The 20,025-nt window shown below is 40.4% G+C and overlaps 1 protein-coding gene across 5 annotated transcripts in view; it reads left to right on the top strand.

Annotated features, from left to right (window-relative positions):
* The window catches only part of ARHGEF12 (Rho guanine nucleotide exchange factor 12), an 82,831-nt gene that overhangs the window by 38,041 nt on the left and 24,765 nt on the right, over positions 1-20,025 (top strand). For 4 of the 5 annotated variants that reach the window (XM_055819496.1, XM_055819498.1, XM_013303765.3 and 1 more), the window contains exons 4-19: positions 7,678-7,776; positions 8,224-8,273; positions 9,069-9,126; positions 9,854-10,032; positions 10,623-10,700; positions 11,227-11,346; positions 11,960-12,094; positions 13,718-13,789; positions 14,592-14,684; positions 15,294-15,404; positions 15,913-16,011; positions 16,585-16,627; positions 17,023-17,128; positions 17,929-18,066; positions 18,553-18,585; positions 19,318-19,432. In XM_055819496.1, the coding sequence (XP_055675471.1) occupies positions 8,235-8,273; positions 9,069-9,126; positions 9,854-10,032; positions 10,623-10,700; positions 11,227-11,346; positions 11,960-12,094; positions 13,718-13,789; positions 14,592-14,684; positions 15,294-15,404; positions 15,913-16,011; positions 16,585-16,627; positions 17,023-17,128; positions 17,929-18,066; positions 18,553-18,585; positions 19,318-19,432 (1,419 nt within the window). In that variant the 5' untranslated portion in view covers positions 7,678-7,776; positions 8,224-8,234. Of the gene's footprint in view, positions 1-340; positions 398-7,677; positions 7,777-8,223; positions 8,274-9,068; positions 9,127-9,853; positions 10,033-10,622; positions 10,701-11,226; positions 11,347-11,959; positions 12,095-13,717; positions 13,790-14,591; positions 14,685-15,293; positions 15,405-15,912; positions 16,012-16,584; positions 16,628-17,022; positions 17,129-17,928; positions 18,067-18,552; positions 18,586-19,317; positions 19,433-20,025 lie in introns of all 5 variants that reach the window. The other variant, XM_013303763.3, reaches the window with a different exon arrangement.

Below are 20,025 nucleotides of genomic sequence, written 5' to 3'. Positions count from 1 at the left end.
ATCTATTGATTACTTACGCTGGAGATTAACGTTACCGGAGTTTCTATGCTTGGACTGTTTTTTATCCAGAATGCTCTCTGTAGTTCATTGTAGAGAACTTCTTTAATTGTCTTAGATTCTGTAATAGATTCTCTGCGGTGTTACCTGTGTCTTCATGTTTGTATTATTCACCCCTTATTCCAAGTGTTTCACCTATGTTTTGTTCACATCTTATTTGTGTTTTGCACGATTTAACCTAATAAGTCAATCTGTGTTTTTCATGAAGTTTTTTTTTTTTTTCCTCATGTTTGGTCTCCATATTTTCTATATCTCTCTCTCCTTTTCTCCTGCTCTCATGCAGATAGCTCCTCCAAGAAGACAAAGTCTAGTTCGGAGGAGAGTAGATCCGAGACGTATGGTAAGCTAAAGCAGCTGCTGCAGCCTTGCACCTTTGCAGTCTGCTCCATGCTTTCTGTCTGTGCACCCAAGGCTTTAATCCTTTACCTGATCTGCATGGTTGGCTCTGCAGCAGGGACTGGGAAACCGGGTTTAAATGTTGCTTCAGTGTATCAGCTTGTAGTTTTTATAGTGGCTAGAAACTAACCTGTACCTGGCAAGCATAGGCCCTCACCTGGATTCTCCTGTTATCTGTTGATAGCTGGGAAAACTTGCTGGGGCTGCCCTTCTTGGAAACCTCGTGCCACTGGGTAATTTTGGTGTTGTATGAGGACACAGCTTGTTCTGGACTCCAGAAGAGTTTTTGTGGTTGTAGAAAAGTCTGTGTCTTGCTCTAACTGGAGGCTAATCTGGATAAGCCAGCAGTTCATCTTTTTGCATTATTTGTAGAGGATCTTGTGTCAATTCCTTTTCATGTTTCACAGATGTGGGAAAATGTATCTGTAAATAATTTAAAAAAATATGGAAGAATATGAGCTTCACAATTCTTTGTTCTGAAGAGGGAATAACTTCCATGGCAGTCCCGTATAGTTGTGTGTTACTACTGTGTTGTGGGCTTGTAGACTGGAACAATTTGGCATGTTAACAGTTTGGACAGCCCCACGCATTATGTTGCCAATACACCATGATGGGTGCTGTTGGAAAGAATCTCTAGCAAATACAGCCTGTTTGCTCATACTCCTCCTTTAGCTTACCTCAGATACATCGATCTTCAGGCTGTGACACTCTCTCCATCCTACCTTTATGTTAATGACTTGTTGACATTCCAATCTCTAAAGATACTTGTATCTTAGAAACTATAAGGTAATAAGTTTTCACAAGTTGGTGGGTGGTCTTTTGGATCCTACTGGATTCTTAAGATTCTTGGACCTAGACTAAATTTGGCCAGTACTGCTACATCTCATGTTTCTAAGTGTGCATGTCCAGCTCTCTCTTGACTCCAGCTATGGGTTGCCTTTCCTTTCCTTTCCTGTTTGGTTTTTTTTTTTTTTTTTCTTGATATTTAAAACAATCTGTGATACTTTCTGATTTTTCTCTGTTGAGAAAATTGCTTGCTGCATAACCTGATGTGGGCTTTTGGACAGATGCAGTGTCTTCTAGTATCAGCTATGTCATTCCACTAGAATAAAACTGCCAGGTGTAAATGGCTGTAATCCAGCGTCTTAAACCAGCTATGTAATACAAAATGATGCTGTCATAGCTCTGGTTGTAAGGAACATTAAAAAATAAAAGCAAAAAAACCCACCCAAACCCCCAAAAAACTGACCCTGAATTGTTCCTTCCAAACCAACATAGGCATGTTAGCAAAAGCCCTTTAGTTGCTTCAGTTCAGGGAGGTGTGATCTGTTCCTTCTGTGAAAATGAGATCTCTTAACTTTCCCTGGAATTTTGAATCATGCTTTTTTTTTTTTTCCTCCTTCTTTCCATTTTTAAAAGGAAAGTGGTATGACAGTCATGTTCCTCAGGGTGTGAGACTTCCTCAAACTACAAAGCAGAGCTGGAAACCTGTCTTAGGGAGACCAGGCTTGCTGCAGCTTGCGTGTCTTCCTCCCATGCTCAGGGTGAATGAACAGGGACATGGCCTGCTTGAAAAGCATGTGTTTTGGGATGATGCTTCTGATGGACTTGTGTTGAAGGCTTAACCAGTTCTTCCCCTTGCCAGGCAGGTGCTGGTTAGTGACAGCGTAGTGGAGTTCACTAGATCCCTATGTCTTGAACCTGCATTAATTTTTGCCTAATGCTGCTTACCCATAATATACTGGAGGTGCTGTCAAACTGTTGTAGGTTAATTACAGGAAACATTTGGTATGCTTGATGGAATGTATCTGTGTTTATACTTCTCCCTCAGTCTGTGCAGTGTCCTGGTTTTTTATGAATAGCAGAAAGGAACATGACTTCCTAATGTAAGCCTTTACTTCCCCCAAAGTTTCCTGCAGATGCTCTATCCATGCCCAGTATCTATGGGAGCAGTTTCCACTCATCCTTCCTTTCCAGTGGCCTTTGCTGTGTTGGACCTTGCCCTGCCTTTTGTCTCTGCCCTCTACCTTTGCAGGTTCTGTGGTATGCGTAGAGAAGTCTGCTGTTTGCTTTGGATGGGACCAAACTATTTAAAAACCTACAAGTAGAAATACTGCACTGATATTTTTCTCGCTGGTGACTGGATGTTAGCTAGCCATCAGAAAGTGAATAATAGAAAAGTCTTGAATGACAACAAGAAAAGGAGGTGTGGCTTCTGTGTATATGTTTGTTCTTACCTCTTGAAATTCTTAATTAAGGAGCAAGAGACCAGAATTTCTTGAAGTATATGAGTGGCTTGGGGGTGGGCAGAGTGTTTATGTAGGGAAATGGTTCTAATACGTGCAAGTTGATCTGTAGTGACATGAAGCTTAGAGTGCAGTATTTTCTTCCGCAAATCCAGACATCTCATATTCATGTATTCAACAAAACATAGATGATCAGGAGAGAGATTGAGTGTAGTTTCAGATATGCTGGAATTTACTAATTAGTGCCATAACCTCCCACAATACTTGATACCTGTTTCTCGAAGTAGAATGTAATCTTTTAATGAACTTGAAATTAGCTTTCAGGGTGGTAGATGAGATATCAGTTCCTCTTCCCTTTTTGCTATAACTTGGTCGCTCTCCAAAGATACCTTCCTTTATGTTTGGTAATGATCAGTCTCTGGCCCAAATATTAAACTAGGCTGTGTACATACTCTTTTCATATATTCTTTCCAACACTGGGATGAGTTTTTAAATCTTTTGTTTTGAAACCCCAGATTTTACCCCTGTTGAGATGTTTTTACATTGAACTTACTCTTCTGGTTTTGTTTCTTGCAGTTCTTGGCAGCCCTGTGTCTTTATGTTGTGGCCACCATTTTTCCAGGCTGTTAAGAGGACTCTCAGGAGGCCCTCGTCACTACCCTTACAATAGCCAGGAGGCTGTGAGTGCAGGGGCACTCGACCACAGGGGCTGAATGTGTCGTTGCCATGGGAGCAGATAGTCCTATTTATCATGGTTAAAATACATGGGTCTCTTTTTTTCTAGAAAGGTTACCAAGCCTTGTTTTATGATAAGTTTTAGCAAGACACTATATGCTGCGCTAATTTCAAACAGTATAGTTTTTGGACTGGCTTTACATGACTTCTGTTACCAGGTTATTGGAAGAATCTGAAGAATGCTGCTAGTATGGCATTTGGCATGAAGATCATGGTAATAACTAGAACTAAGTGAAATTCAGAATTTCATCCTTTGAGAAATTTTATCTATAAAAGCTGACGGTATTATTTATTTTGTGGAGCAGCATTTCTGAAAATACTTTATAGAAATAAAGCTTCCCAAATTAAGTGAAACGTGTGGACGTTCTCAAAACCCCAAGGAGTTTGTTTTTGTTTATTAAATGATTCATGTCAAATCGCTGTATTAAATTGCATTTTCCCACTGTGCCCTCATGCCTCCAGGGAGGTTATAGTTCACAAGTCTCCTCCCATGCCATGTCACACACAGTTTGATTAGAGGAGAAGCTACATTGTATTATGGGAGATGTAATTCATGTCTGCTGTCTAGTGAGTCAGGTTTTTAGAAGGAACCCCTGCTTTATTTGTGCACTGCTAGGGAAGTGAACTTTCCTATTTTATTGAATAACTTCCAAATACTTAGGATTTGTGGAAGAGAAGGTGGTAAACGATCTTTTTGCTAGAGAAGCTCTTGGGCAATTGAAATGTATCTGGAAAGGCTGTTTGAGACAGTGATTTTTACCATGATGTGTTGGTGACCTTGAGAAGTTCGGACTTTACCCTTCCCTGTTGCCAAAAGGCACACTGGTCACGGGCTGGAGCGCTGAGCCACCATGTCGCAGAGGGAGCAGTGCCACCTATTGAAACGTTGATCGTCCTCGTTTTTCTTGCAGCTCCTCTTCTCTGACACTGGTCGTTTCTGACTGCTTTCATTTTTAATCTTAAACCTCTTTAACTACAACACATAGTTAGCTGCTTTACTGTGCTCCTGGCTTGAGGCTATACCAGTGAGTTTTTATAATACACACGAGGATGAAAAAGGATTTTTAAGCTTTATGTTTTTTCTCCACAGAATTTTATGAATCCACTCAAGATACGAACATGTAGTCTCGATTTTGTGTACTTAAAGTATAGAGTGATGTCTCCTCACTGCATGCCGTCAAGATACTGTCATGTCAAAGTGAATGTGGGAATCAGATTATTATTGGTTTGGTTTTTTGAGTACTATTGATGATAAGTTTCTGTTGACCTTGTAATGTTTACTAAGTTTCAGTTGAAAAAAAGTGAAATAACGTGGTAAGATATTTCAAAATGAATGACTTGTGATTTCCATTCAGAAAACGTGAGGAATTGGAACAGGAAAGCGAATAAGGTGAATGAAAAACTAATTGCCATTTGCTAACGTGGACTCTTCAGTGTAGCCCCGAACTCATAGACTTTAATTAGAGTGGGTGAAGTTGGTTTAGTTAGTAATTTAATATAAGTGTTTCTGTACGTACTTGTGATATCCAGGCGTGACAGTAACAGCTGTTGAAAACCTTAGGCTGTGTGTCATTGGGCACCCAGTGGTTTGTGGCTTTCCTTTAGGTCCATTCCAGAGTGTCTGATGAGGTGCTCAAGGTACAAGATGCGGGTTATGAAAACATTGCTGCTCTAGTCTTAAAATTCCACCACTAAGCAGATTTGAAATTGAATGTATTTCATTTAAAGAAGTGAGCAAGTGACAAATTTGGGGGGTTTCTTTCCTAATTTTTCCTCACAGCAGTGTAAAAGAGAGCAGTTGAAGGTTGCTGTCTTTAGTTTACCTGGTTCACAGAGGGAGTGCTATCAAAGCTGATCCACTTCTGTAGGCAATGGTGTTATCTTCAGAAAACTTTCAGATAACTTCATTAAAATCACAATAAAGCTGCTGTGTATCTCCATCAAGCATGGAATCTCTCAGCTGGCCTACCTACACCTCATCCAGCCTTTTCTGTTGTTTTAGGAGGAGGGTTAACTGCCTGCTTCTTGTCTGAAGGGAACAAATACAGGGAAAAAGCAATTACGGACTAATTTGGGTTCAAGCTGTCCTAATTTCAGTTGCCTCCCCATACTAAAATTAAAAGGTGGTCTTGGGTGAAATTGAGTCTTGTGGTATGAAACGGTTTAACTTGATTATTCCTGTAACTTAAATTACGCTCTGTAAAGTCGTTTTATGTTGCATCTCCTACTGCATTGCCATTGCTTTGGCCGCTGGTCAGGTGCATTCAGGGAGGAAGATTATCGGTAGATCCAAGGGTTATTGGTTCTGGAAAAGAAACGAATTCGGTGGAAGAGCAATGAGCACGCAGGGCTATACTGTGCCTTTAAACAAGGACAGTTCTTATGAGTCAAAAGATTAGTTAGTGTCTTACTCATAAAACCTGTACGTCTGGCAGCAGGGTTTAAAATGAGCTGTTTTTATGAAATAGCATATGTTCTCTTTCCCACACCCCACCCTGGGGCATCATTCTTGTGAAGTGAGACTTAAAGAAGCTTGGTCATATAGAAAAATGGGAGGTACAAAAGGGAGAGGCATGTTCTTTCACTTAACCATATAAAGAGGGTGTGAAAGGTGGTGGGTTTTTCCCCCTCTTGTCTGCTTTCACCTTGCATCCATTCTATCAACTTACTGCAGATAACTATGTACAGTATAATTTGTTTCTACTTTATCAGCAGAAGGGGAGTTACTGGGATATGATACTGTGACCAGACCGCTGCAGAAGTGCTGGAATGCAGCTTTTCCTTTCCCACTACTCCCACACCCATTTTCATATATGCCACACTGGAGGAGAACAGGGCTGACTGGGCAGACAGTGTTTTCACTTGAGGCTCCTCATTTCCATTAGGAGTTACTCCAAAGAAGTGAAAGGAGCTGTAGTGGTGCGAGAGTAATTTAAGACATGGGTATGACTCCACACTTTTTTCTAATTCCTTCCTTAAAAATTATTCCAGAAAAGACAGTCTTGCTGGAGCAGCATCTTCACAATTCCCTTAGCTCCCTCTGTACTAACAGAAACTGCTATGATTTTGGTATCTCATTGTGGAGAACACTTAATTCTTTCTCAAGGTGCTGGTGTAAGAATTCTGCCTGATGTGGATTTATAAATGAAGCAGCAAAGCAAGCTGTTAGAAATAAGTGATGTTTAGTAGCTAGTAGTTTCTGTTGTGTAAATAAAAGAACATCAGTGAAGCATTTTGCAGAGTTTTAAGGTGGCTTTTCAAGATAAGGGCTCCATTGTGATAGGCTTTTTGCAGATGCTCCTGGGAAAGTGCCCTGCAATGAATATTCCAGGACTGCTGATTTGTTTTGGTTTGGTTTTCCCTTATTTTGTTTTCAGGTGAGCAATGGACATAGACAGCATTTCACTGTTTGAAAATGCTGTACCTACTAAGTACATTTATTTCTGCAGTAGTATTTATGTTCATGTTATACTGAGTAATCCTGACACCGGGAAACAAAACAAGTTGCCTTTGATGTCACACAGCAAGTTGAAGGACTTGCACCTCCTGGGATTTTGGCCCTGTAGTGGCTCAGTGGGAAATGAGCTTGATTGCAGAAGTTGTGTTCAGTGTAATGTGGCTTGTACCTCTTTATGCTGCTGTTCTGGTTCTTCGTGATAGTCTCACCTGGAGCAGAAGGTGCTCCAAGATGAGATTTTTGTTGAGAGATGGGTGAAATTTTCCTGATCAATAGATCTGTTTTAGTCCAAGCCGCTGATGTAGCTGCTGATGTTAGTCTGAGAGGTTTGTGATTTCTTTTTTAAAGTAGCTTGTAAAACAAACACTTGTTTGATGTTTTTGATGGTGTACTGGAACATGACAGCCTGCTGCCATACTTTGAAGAACTATTAATACAAACAAAGGGAAATTGTGCTCATTGGTTCGTGTACCTAGCTGCCCTTCTTAAAACGCTGCTTCTACCTCAAGTTGTGTCTGATGTGCCAGAGCTGTCTGCATCTCTGCTGTTGTATATCTGTTTTGTGTAACTGAAGCAATAAGCTTGACCTGTCTTGACATCCTATCTGTTTCTGGACTGATGCCCTGTTTCTGTCTCTCATATATTTTCCCCTGTTGTATTGTACCAGTTTCTTTCAGTACTCTGTGATTATCTAGGTGGATAAGGTTTTGGACTGATGCCTAGCTTGTGTCTCTTTGTATTTTTCTCCTTCTCTTTCTTCTGCCCTTTCCCTACTTTCTTATGCAGGTCTTGTTCAACGGTGTGTTGTTATCCAACGGGATGAAAACGGATTTGGGCTGACAGTCAGCGGAGACAATCCAGTCTTCGTGCAGTCCGTCAAAGAAGGTAAGCAGACTTGTTAAATGTGCTAGCCAGTGAGCAGCCTTGAGGGTTTTCCTGTGAATCATAGAGACATTTGCATGAGCTGGAGGAGAAAACTCCAGATGCCTTCCTCATGGGTGGGATGGCTGTAGGTTCGGAATAGGATGTGCAAGGACATTGCCTGTTGGGATGCAGTGAATCACCTCCTCAGTGTCTGATGTATTTAGAAACTGAGCTCTTGTATCTGAGAGGAAGTAAATGACTCCTTGGAACGTGGTGGGACTGTGGCTTGGTATATACACTGCAAAACAGAAGTGCTCTAGTCTAGTCAGAGGTTTTAATCTGATGGAGTCAGAGGAAGCTTGGGTGAGTGCAGCAGGTAGCTTTGTGTGGAGCTGCAGAGGTACTGAAACCAGTTCCCCCTTGAATGGTTCTATTGACGTTGGAACTAAATGATTCTTGCCTCTCTAGATGGAGCAGCCATGCGGGCTGGAGTGCAAACAGGTGATAGAATTATCAAGGTAAGGGCATCCAAATCGTCAGAGAAATGGATCCTTTGTGTTGAATGAGCTCTTTCCCTGCAAGAACGTCATTGATACATCTGCTGTAATGTTTGCATTTGCCTGTGGGATAGGGTGATAGCCTAAGTTTTGATGTTCTGGGGAAACCAGAACAGTAACCACCGAAAGCTCACTACTGGACATTATTTTTTTTGTGGAGGTCACTCCCATTTCAGAACTTTATGGGCAAGTTCAGCATCCTACAAGGTTCAAGTACCACACATAGAGCAAAAACAGAACTGACAGGAGAAAGAAGGAACGGAGTAAATAAATAGTCTTCCTGGATTATTGTTTTTCCCCTAACTGCCCCTAGGTCTGTATTCTGTTTTAGTCCCAAACAACTAAGAAATCAAGTCAGTAACTAAAGACTCTAAAATATCGCTGCAAAATAATGGTTGTGCTACAGCAGCTACTGACACAGAGCTGGGATTTCAACTACGCATTTAAATTAATTAATTAAATTAGTTACCCTAATTTTTTTTCTGCCCAGTCAGAGGTGGATTGCTTTTTTTTGTTTTTGGTTTGAGCGCCTGCTTTTCTTTGGTATGGGTGTATAGGTGTTTTTTGCAGAGCTCTGCTCACCAAGTTAAACTGTTAGAAGGACAAATTGTTTATGTGTTGTCTTGAAAGATACAGTAATGCAGATGGGGGGGAGGAGAAAATATTGTTTCTCATTCTAGTGCTTATTTTGTAGCGTATGGGTACCTTTGATTGGAAATTGGTAGCTAAACATGTTTTCTTCCTCCCTTCCCCCAGGTGAATGGCACTCTTGTAACACACTCAAACCATTTGGAGGTGGTAAAGCTGATCAAGTGTAAGTAAAGAGAGGTTACTGGTTTTATCTCTGTGCTCCTTTTAATCATGAAAGGCATAATTTTAAAGAACCAATGACCCATTCTGCTGTCAAGTGACAAGGACGAGGTCTAACCATGCCCCATACTGAGAGATAAAGGGTGTGTATGGAACAGTGAAGCGAAACTGGGGTAATTTTGACATCTCAGACCTGAGCTGATACATACTTTTGCAGTTTATCTGTAGCTTGATTACCATCAAACTTGCCAATGTGTCTTCCCATCTTTTGATTCCACCTTAAATACCACAGCTATTCAGGCACTCTTAATGTAGATTACTGTATGCTGTTTACAACGTACTGGAGTTGATAAAGGAAGTGTGTTCTTGGTTGATTTTCTTGTACAAGGAAGAAGGTGGTAGTGGTTTCTTCCACCCTAACGCAGTTTATTTTGAGGCATGAGCGTATGTATTCTGTAAATGCAACCTGGTAAATACAACTGCTGGAGTAGGAATTGGATTGCGTGCTTTTATTAAGGATTATTACTGTGAAAGAATTTGGATTACCTGAAATTTAAACAGAGATCTTTAAAACAGAGCTGACAGTGCTCTCGGGTTCTCTGGTTTGAAGAACAAATGGGTGAAGAATGGTCCGAGTTTTGTCTCTAGGGCAAAATGGCAACCAGATAAACAACAATCACAGAAATCTGCAAGTGTCTCTGAAATGTGAGTTGTTCTTGTTCTCCCTGCAGCGGGTTCCTATGTAGCTCTCACTGTTCAGGGGCGCCCACCAGGGTCGCCCCAGATTCCATTAGCTGATTCTGAAGTGGATCTGGCAGCATTTGGGCATATGTCTCCCATCATGACATCTCCCTATTCACCTGGCACATCAGGAAATGCAGAAAGGATTACTAGCCCAGTGCTTGTGGGGGTAAGATTTAAAACTTTTTCAAAGAACCAGTGTAGCAGTGGAAGAAATGTAGTAATATATTTTTTTTTTCCTGAATTGTTTTGTACTTCTTGCACATGTCACGTATTGGCATCAGAATATTTATCCTGCCACCCAGTGGGCTTTTAATCACATGGGGAAAAGCAGTTTGCAAGTAAAAATACCCAGTCCTAGCTGAGATAATAAAAAAAATGGTTTTGAGAGGTTATTCATAGGTTGTCTTGGAGATATACTGTGATTTGTGTGATAGGAGTTTATACATTTTCTGGTCCAAACCAGTCATGCTGTAACTGCTACTAAAAAGTGGATTGTAGGTATGCAGATGTGCAGCAAAGAAGAGCAGGGAAAACAGATAGGCAAACACTTCTGTCTTATTATTTATATTTATATGTTGATAGCTATGTTTAAAAGTAGAAAAGAATGCATAGGATTTAGAAACTTGAATTGCTTCTTGTAGGGCTTTTCAGAGCCCATGTTTAGAAAATGGATGAAAAGTGGGCATATCCATTTTCCTTGTCTGTCTTCCCAGCTCCACCAAAAAACCCAACCCTTAATCTCTCCATCTTTTCTAGGAGGAGAATAATATTGTCCACAACCAGAAAGTGGAGATTCTGAGAAAGATGCTACAGAAAGAGCAGGAACGGCTGCAGGTACTGGAGCTGCCTGAGTCTGAAGAGGGGTGGAGGAAAGTATGATGCAAATATAAGGATCAGTTGTGGAATCACTGCTTAGTAGCATCTTCAACATTTGCTTGTGTAGCTTGTGTTTCAGCTTAGCTTTTCTATATACCGGACTGACAGCAGAGATCTAGTCACTCTTAGTGATCAGTTCTTGAGTTTTTAATCCTTGGCAGAGTAAAAAAAAAAATAAAATTGTGGGAGCTTTCTTAAGTGGAAATGTACGTAACTGTCAATCTGATCTAATTCTTGGTCAAGTAAGCATCTCTGACTTAGAGATTTCAGTAAATCTCTAGCATGTGGTTATTTTTGTATGGCACAGGAGAGAGACAGGAGAACTATATAAAGTGGGCATTCTGTAGCATCTACTTAGTAGGTGTGCATATGTGCTATTTATTATTTTAAAAGTGTAAATGGAATGAAGATTAGTAATAGGTTGTGTTTCAGAGCTTTGAAACTGAGGAGATACTGAGTGAAAGCTCATAACACTATTTTTCAGTCTCTGCAAGAAGAGTACAGCCGATCACCCACCACACGACTGCTCAAAGAGATACAGGAAACGAAGAAGCACATTCCTCAGCTGCAAGAGCAGTTGTCCAAAGCCACAGGCTGTACTCAGGTAACAGAATGTGTTGGGCTTCTCTGTGGTATGTTCCGAGTGAAAATTCTTAGGGGATGATGATGTTCTGGGCAAGCAGGAGTTCCCGGCTGTGCTCGTCTGTGCTTGTACAGGCAAACTGCACCCTCTAGAGCTGAGATTTTGTCATTAGGCTTGCAGAGGCTGTCAGGCAATACAGCGCAACGTGAGCATATGAAGTGGACTTTGAAATCATTTGTGAAAAACTGCTTTTAAAATATTAAGTGCAGACTATGAGGTGTTTATTAGTCTGTCTGTCAATACAACTTAAAAGAAACCTGTGAAGTCATTCTTACATTGGAGAATGAATAACTGGAACATAAAACAGCTTTGCTTTTGCAAAAAATAAAAAATGTAGGTGATAGGATTTTTCCCTTTTCCCCTCTGCCTATAATGTTATAAGTCCTGAAAACTGGGTGTGATTTTTCTGTTGTCTTCTATTAGAAAAGCCTTACAGCCTTTTCTAGATAGATAAAAAAAGTTTCATAAATAAGTTGAACTGTCTCCATTTTGAAACAGCTAATTTTTAAGGATTGTCTCTGGAAATATTCTACTTGCTTTGTGCTGTCTCCCAAATCACTTTATTTTTTTTTAGGATGGAGTCTTGTCCTCCAGGTCTGTGACAGAATCACTGCAGATCAGTGAAGTGGAGGCAGAGAGTGCGGATTGTGTGAGCAAACTGGATTACACTGGTGACAGCCCCTCCCGACCAAACAGTGATGTTGCTGATGTCAGTCTTGAATGGCTCCATAATTTTTCTTCTATACTTTTGGATTTGGTTTTCTTGTGCAGATTCTTTTATGTTTGTGTTGTCCTGCGTGTTATACGTATGTAGTGTATCTCAGTAACGTTGTGTATTATTGGAATAGGCTTTTCAGTACACACCAAAAATCTTTCTCTGAGAAAGCATACTGTATTGGACTTCATTAGAGACTGGAAAAGAAATAGTGTGGAGTTTGGGTTTTTATGTAGGATTAGATTTTCCTGGCACAATCCCTGTAACCAAACAAAGAAAGATGGATGCCAGCATCTTTTTCAGAACTCAGAGATGCCAATTAGAGCATCTTTTAAGAGTGTGGTAATATTCCGATTATGGCAGCTGTGACTCAGATCCAGTCAGTGGGCGAGTTGCCATGAAAGTGGGGAAGAGTCTTACTTCTACCGAATAAGCTTCAGTTACTGCCAACAGTAAAGACTTTTAGTCTGTTCATTCGTTAGTTATCAATCTAGTGTGTTAGTTATCAAAAAAGTGTGCTCCTATGGTCTCCCTACTGGAGTGCCTTAGCACCTAATCCTTAATTAAGTCACTGTTTGATTAGTGCAGAGGAATTGAGACTCTGTACTTGGGTTTTGGCATTAGTTTGTTGTTTAACTTAAGGACGTGGGAGCTAAATTTGTACTAGCAATTGGAAGGGAAAGAAAAGTGGGTCAGATGTACCTCCAAAATGTGAACATACATGGTTCTATTTTGAGGCATTTGTCCTCCAACTTTGACTATACACTCATGTTTGTATACAATAAATGCAGAACAAAATTCATAAATATATTCCTAATAAAATTAATCCTGTCAGTATTGTGGAAGGCATTTGGTCACTGGAGGTGATTGACACACCAAACAATCGATCTTTTCAATCCCAATGTGACCCTGAGAAACTTGAGGATTGAGGGCAATAGAAACCTTTTGAAGTTTAACAAGAAGTCCAGAGTTCTACAGCTGGGATGGGGTAACACCCATCCTGCATCATCATCCATCAATGCAGGCTGGAAACCAACAGGCTGAGTAGCCTGGCTGAAAAGACGTGGTTGTTACTGCAGACACACTGAGATGAGCCAACAACACATGCTTTTTGCAAATAAAGCCAAGTGTCTACTGAGCTACAGGAGAGAGGGGATTGCCAGCAGGTGGAGGGAGGTTATTTAGCCCTTTCTGCTGGGCCGTGGTGAGACTAAACCTGAAATACTGAGCCCATTGCTGGGAGCACCCTCTTCAGAGGGGATGTTGAGAAAGGGGTCTAGTCAGAGCGCTGGCAACATGGGTACTACAGAAACTGTCAAAGAGGTGAAGAGAGCAGAGAGAAAGCTAAGGACAGGTGCACTAGCAGAGTTTACAGCTCTGCTGTTACTCAATGTCACTAGCTTTCTTACTGAAACTGCTTCTGCATTTGTTTGTTTTTGGGTTTTTTTGGAGACTGTGCGTGTAGGTCACACAGTTTTCTTGTTCATAACTCAGCTGTTTAACAGTTCACTCTGTGAGAAAGGAGAAGTTTTGGCTGTTGTGGCTGAAAAATGTACTGTGCAGTTCTCATTTTCCTGGATTTGCTGGTACTCACCAGAACTGAACTTTCTTTCCCAGAGTCCACGCAGTGGCTTGAAGGAGCGGATTTATGCAGATGAGAGCCCGGAAAAGACTGAAGTTCAAGATACTGTGAGTACAAAACATAGTGTCGCAACAGCATCTCCTGTAATGGAGCCGTTAAAATCTTGCTGTTTTTTTCCTGCTTTCTAGATGGAGCATGCATAAACTTTGCTTTAGAAAATAAAATGCAATTAAAATTGTGCAGGGAAAGTTAACTAGCTGAGTAGATGTTTATGGAGTTTAAGAGCAGGCCCATTTAGAAGCGAGAAATACATAATCAGCAGTAAAACAGCCAGACCTAAAATAGGTAGAGTACTTTGTACATATTTTATTCTTTGAGTCCAGAAATCAATGAAACAGTTTTTTCTTTAGGGTATTTAGTCATTATGAGGCTGGCATTATCAGGGATGGCCTCAAGATCAGGTTCAAAGCAGAACACAGCAGAAAGTGCAGACCTATCTGAACGTATTACTGCCTTCCATAGAATGACTTGTGAAGTATTTTTCCCCTTATCTGCTTGACTTCCCAAAGTAATATTTCTCCATATGTACTAAGATGGCATTTGTCATGTGCCACATGCTTAGTGTGCTCGTGTCTGAGGATGATGCAGCTGGTTTTGAGTCATCTGATTTAATGTTTCTGAATGCTTGCAACTTGGGAGAAGCATTAGTAAGGGGATCTCAGAACTGCAAATTCGGACAAGGTGGACTTAAGTGATAGGGGTTTCCATTAAGTTTTGAAAATGAGAATAAAAATTATATTACTGTCTCTAACTTAGTAAAGAAGGTTTACTGTGCCAAGAGGGTAATAGCACTGTACGCTGCTTCCTTCCCTTCCATCCTTCTCTTCCCTGGTTCTCCACTCATCCCAGGATTCTCAGTCCAGTGTTGGAAGTCCTCTATCCCGAGTGGGGCCTCAGATCATTGGAGCAGAGGATGACGACTTTGACACTGAACAGGAGCAGGTGGGAATGACTTTTAGCCTCAGCCACACCTTTTCCCACTTGACCATAATTCTCTTCCTCTGTGCCTAAAATACAGGTGCTCCATGACTTGTTCTTATTGAGCAATTCCTGTGTAGTGAGTTAAGAATCGGAGAATGTGATTCCTGCTATTGCTGATCTTGCCAAATAAAAACATTTGGGGAGTCTATGACAATATGCCGTCTTTGATTCTCTCTGTTAAGTTTTCTTTCTGCTCATTACTTCAGGCTTTCTAGAAATTAATTTGCCTTATTTAATTTTCTTTTGCTTATTTAGTTTCTATTAAGTTCTGCATTGTTGTCACAGCAGTATAGCTGCTGTGGCTTTTGACATATTTAATCTGAGTTATTTTAGCTGTCCTTTGCTCTGAATTATATTTCATTAAATTGTACATAGAGTTCAGGAAATTATTTAAAAGAAGTGTTTGTATTGTAAGCTCTTCCTGGTATGTTAGAATGGCATTGCAAAGGTTCTGGAATTGATCACTTTTAATTAAACAAATGAGGAGCTAAGCTGTTGGAACAAAACTTCTTGGTTTTTCTCACAGTAGCTTTCTTGAATAATTCAAAAAGTTTCTGTGTATCTCTACAGATTAATGGACAATGCAGCTGTTTCCAAAACATTGAGCTCCTGAAGTCTCGCCCAGCTCACCTGGCTGTTCTTCTGCATCATGTGGTGTCCCAGTTTGACCCTGCAGCATTGGTAAGATGTCCTGGAATTGTTTTGCTCACCCACATTGATCACCTTAACCAGGGTGTATCAGAATCTCCTTGTTCTTGTGTAAGTGCACTGTCAGTGATACCGCTGGGTTGGCAAGGAGAGAAATGCAGCTCCTGTGCAGGCATGAGAGTATTTCAGATAAATGAAGAGAAGCACAAAGAGAACTCTCTCCCTTACATTTAGCTGTTTACAAATAAGTATTTAGCTCTTGAAAGCATTTCATTCCACCCTAAGTCTATTGACTGGTGGGATTAGCCATCTATAGGGGAGGTCTGATCTCCTTCTCCCCCCACCCCCCCTTCCCTTCTCTGCTGATTACTGGGGCAGCCTAGCTGAGGTTACCTGAGCAGTCTAGATGGCTGAAAGTAGCTAGGAAGAGTTTCAATCCAGCAATGCTGAATTCCTTGAAGTATTTGAAAAAATATTGGAGTTAGGGGTGTTAGACGAGTTCTCATGGTATCACTTAATTTCTTCCCCTTCTGTTTTGCAGTTGTGCTACCTTTACACAGACTTGTACAAGCAGACCAACTCCAAAGAGACTCGGCGTGTCTTCCTTGAGTTCTACCAGTTCTTCTTGGACCGAGCTGCAGTAGGTTCCAGTCATTTCTCTCATTTTCAAGCATATCTAGCAAGCTGACTTCTACCTTTCTCCGCTCACCTGAAAAGGAAAAAACTAAGGAGTTATTTCAGTTCTCCAAAATAAGAAGTTTTTTTGTTTAAATGTTACCAGTGAACATGGCAAAAATGAATGGTGTGTAGCCTCAGATGCCTGGTAACTCAATAAATCACAGGGAATGCATTGTCTGTTAGAGGAAATAATTTTGTGATTTGCAAGCAAGTCCTAGCTGTTATACGTTGCCTTTTAGTTAATAATTGCTGCATATATTGATGTGGCTTTGCAATGACTGGGAAATTTTATGTCTGCTGGAAAGCCTGAACAACTTCCTTACCGTCATGAATTTGACGAGGTAGTGTAGCAGAGGCTAGTACCACATGTTCAGATGCAACACACATTGGGGATGGGAGTCTCCCCTTAATACCATCATGTGTTCAGGTTGTATGACTTTGGCTTTTGAGGGATTTATTTGTATGTTTGTACTGTGTGTTTTATTGGAGTGGCATTTGTTGTGCATGTTCTCCCGGCCTTTCTTTTCTTTTACAGAATCTAAAAGTTCCAGTTCCAGATGAAATCTCCTTAGAACTAGGTAGGGTGCCCTTGCCTCAGGTATCTATTTCTGCAGTTTCTACTCTCTGAGTCAGTCCAAGTTTCTGAAATGTGCTTGGGGTTGCTTCAAAGACAACACAGTGTCATGTGTTACAGGGAGAGACAAATAAACGCTTCTTATGTTTCTTGGGGAGCACGTAATACATGCATGTGTGTAAGTGGTGGGGAAGCACTGGCCACATTGTCATGTACATTTTTTAGTATGACAGTGGATGTGTCCAAAACTGCTTACACTTAATGCACTGAAGTTCATATTATCAGCAAGTGAAAGGCAAAAAGATACTTTTGGATGGGTTAAAATATGTATGTGAATGACTTTATTCTAAGGTGGAGAGGACAGTTCTCGAATGCTCTATTTTCTCTTCTGACTTCCAGACAGAAGACGGCCGGAACTCCTTCCTGAAGAGCTTCATCGCCAGTTTATACAAACTATGCAAGATAAAGTCTGTCCAGAAGTTCAAAGGAATCTGGAAGATTTCAGGTAACAACAGTTGTCTATGTAGTTTTCATTTAATTCATACCTGCCCTCTGTCAACATGTCCAGTACAGGGGCAGTCCAGACTTGAGGGACATAGTGATTTGGCGTCGACTGAATACGAAGATAGTGCTGGGTAGACAGCCTCCACGGTCACCCTGTGACCAGTCTTTGAATGTTTTTTGACACCGTGTTGCAAATAATCAACTGCAAGATCAATTTTAGAGCTTGGAGTCTTCATTCCTTAAACCTATTTGAGGCAATTTCAGAACATTGTTTCTTAGCTGATGTTATATAAATCCTTCTTACTAATTGTGTTTATAATGAGCTTGTATCTTTCTTGTGTTTTTCCTTTTTTCTTCCTTTTTTTCCTTCCGTCTCCCCTTTGGGCATGGAATAATCACATGGGCATATAGCAGAATTTGATAATTAATATGCCCTGTCATGTGGAGTCATAAGAGCTCTGTGCCAACATGAGACATTATACCACCTAAAAATGTTTCAATTCAAGTATATGCTTCAAATATGCAACCTGGCATGCTTCAGAGAGAGTAACCAGTTTTTCTTGACTCTTGCAATGGCTGCCTTTCTTGAATAAGTGCCATACAGCTCCATCCCTCCAAAGGGTGTCTTAGCTATGTTTTACAGTGAGTGTAAATGTTATAGAGAAATGTCATGACTTCTCCATTTTCATACAGAAACCAATAGTGAAACCTGTTCGACATTCTGAATGTCAACAGGTTGCTTTTCCTTGTAATAGGCCAGTATTCAATTTCAAGTGATGCTTCCCTCTCCCTGTTTTCCAGGCAGAAACGCAGCATGGGATTGACCCTGGCAGAAGGAGAGCTAACCAAGCTGGACGCAGAAAGACTTCGTGACCGGAATGCAGTGGAGAAGGAAAGAGCATGTGCAGAACAGATTATTGCTAAAATTGAGGAAGTCTTGTGAGTAACAGCAAGTATAATTGGGGTGTGTCTGTGTGTAAAAAAAGGTTCTACCCTGAACCCAAAGACAGCAGAGCAAAGGAATTAGGAACTAGAAGCACTTTGACACCATTGTGTTTACATTGCTTCCCCGGTTTGCTGTCAACGTATGTTTGAGTGATGATAGCAGAAAGTAACCTAATAGTTAAGTCCATATATCTTTTCAAGAAGGCTGCTGTTCATATAGCAGAGGTAATGTTTCCATTGTCAGCTTTTTTTTTCAGCGCATTATTAGATCAGGGTCCTTTTTTGGGGGTTGTAGAAACCTATAGCTTCAGAACCCATTTTTTCTTTTAACACGAGCAGAGTCCAATTTTCCCAGCTGAACCTTCATTTTTGTTTACTGTTTTTATTCCCACTCGAACACAACTGCTGATGCTCTGGGTGGATGTGGCTGGGGATTAATTGGCTTTTGAGTTTTGTTTTGAAATTCTTTCTTGTTTTTAGGATGACATCTCAGCCTTTGGAAGAAGACAAGAGGTAATGGAAGCTGTGTGGGCTTTGTGAAGTAAGAACCCCGCTGCTGACGCTGTGTTCTGCTGAGCAGAACAAGGCAGCCCTCTGCTGGCTGCAGCCACAAACTTTTTCTAAATTCCCTGACATAATTTGAATTTAGAGCATCAGTCTCTTGCTCTCAGCCCCTTCTTATGCTGGTTTGTTGCCTTTGTTTCAGATCTGAAAAAGGTTACTGTCACTGAGAGTTCGTGTTTCTCTTGGGTTTTTTTTGTAGCTAACATTATTTTCTCTACATGCCTTGCCGCCTTCAGTTTGTATGTATGCAGATGTCTGGTAGCTTTTACTATAATCTCTACAGAAACCATACCTTTGACTGTTACTTATTTTTACCATAACTATAATGTTATTTCAAATATGTATTTAGGATATAATTTTAGAACCTTCTGTGTAATTCTCAAAATGATATTTTCACCTCCTAGGCTGGTACATCTTTTATATACTCCATTTTTTATTTACAAGAGGACAAATTCTGTTCCTGGCTGAGTCTTTCCCATTGTCTGTGAAAGTTTCCTATCAAAAAAACAAAACCGAAAAGATGCCAAGTTCTTGTAGTTGAAAAATGGTTAATTTCTCAATAGAGCCTTTGCTTTTTTAATTTTCTTGGAAAAATGTATTTTCCCCAATACATTTCTCCTTAACCTCCAACTATTTTTTGTTTGTGTTTTTTTTTTTATTATTTTTGTATATACTTGGCAGTTCCACAATGCAGTATGTGATTCTTACTTACATGAAACACCTGGGAGTCAAAGTTAAAGAACCTCGTAACCTGGAGCAGAAGCGTGGCCGTATTGGTTTCTTGCCAAAGATCAAGGTAGTAGTGTTGTGGCCAGAGTGCATTTGTTTAAAGCTCCCAGCATGGGTGCTTTGTTAGAATTCAAAATCTAATTTTGCATGACACATTAGAAGTTGGTATGATTTTACAGTCTGCATTGCTGCATTGAGAGGAGCTGGGATTACTGAGCTGCGTAGAAAACTTAACAGTTGAAATTGGGTTCTACATATGTTTTCAGACACGTGGATTAGAAATGAGTTGTCTTTCTTTCTGTCTTTATCTGGATGCCTGAATTCTAACTGCCTGCTTTTCGCAGTTCCAACATTATTAAAACTTTGGGTGAGAAATGTTTCATATAATACAACCTTGAATCACATGAGGATCTCATTAAGGCTAATCAGGTTGTTGACCTGTATACTTTAGTTTTCATCTTGAGAAACTTGCCCAAAACCTCATGTTTGTTGATGCAGTAAAGCTACACTTCTTGCCACCCACACTTTCCCAGTTATATAATGAATTTTTCCACCAACACTCCATCTTTGTGGGTGTATTCAGTTGTCTCCCACAGTATGGGGGTGTATCTGGTCACAGTAGCTATTTATTTTCATCAGCATTTCAACTTCCTTTGAAAT

The sequence above is a fragment of the Falco peregrinus genome, chromosome 15 (genome assembly GCF_023634155.1).
Source record: "Falco peregrinus isolate bFalPer1 chromosome 15, bFalPer1.pri, whole genome shotgun sequence".
Classification (NCBI taxonomy): Eukaryota; Metazoa; Chordata; class Aves; order Falconiformes; family Falconidae; genus Falco; species Falco peregrinus.
Note: the sequence above shows the minus strand (reverse complement) of the source record. Positions and strands in the feature narration are given on the sequence as shown.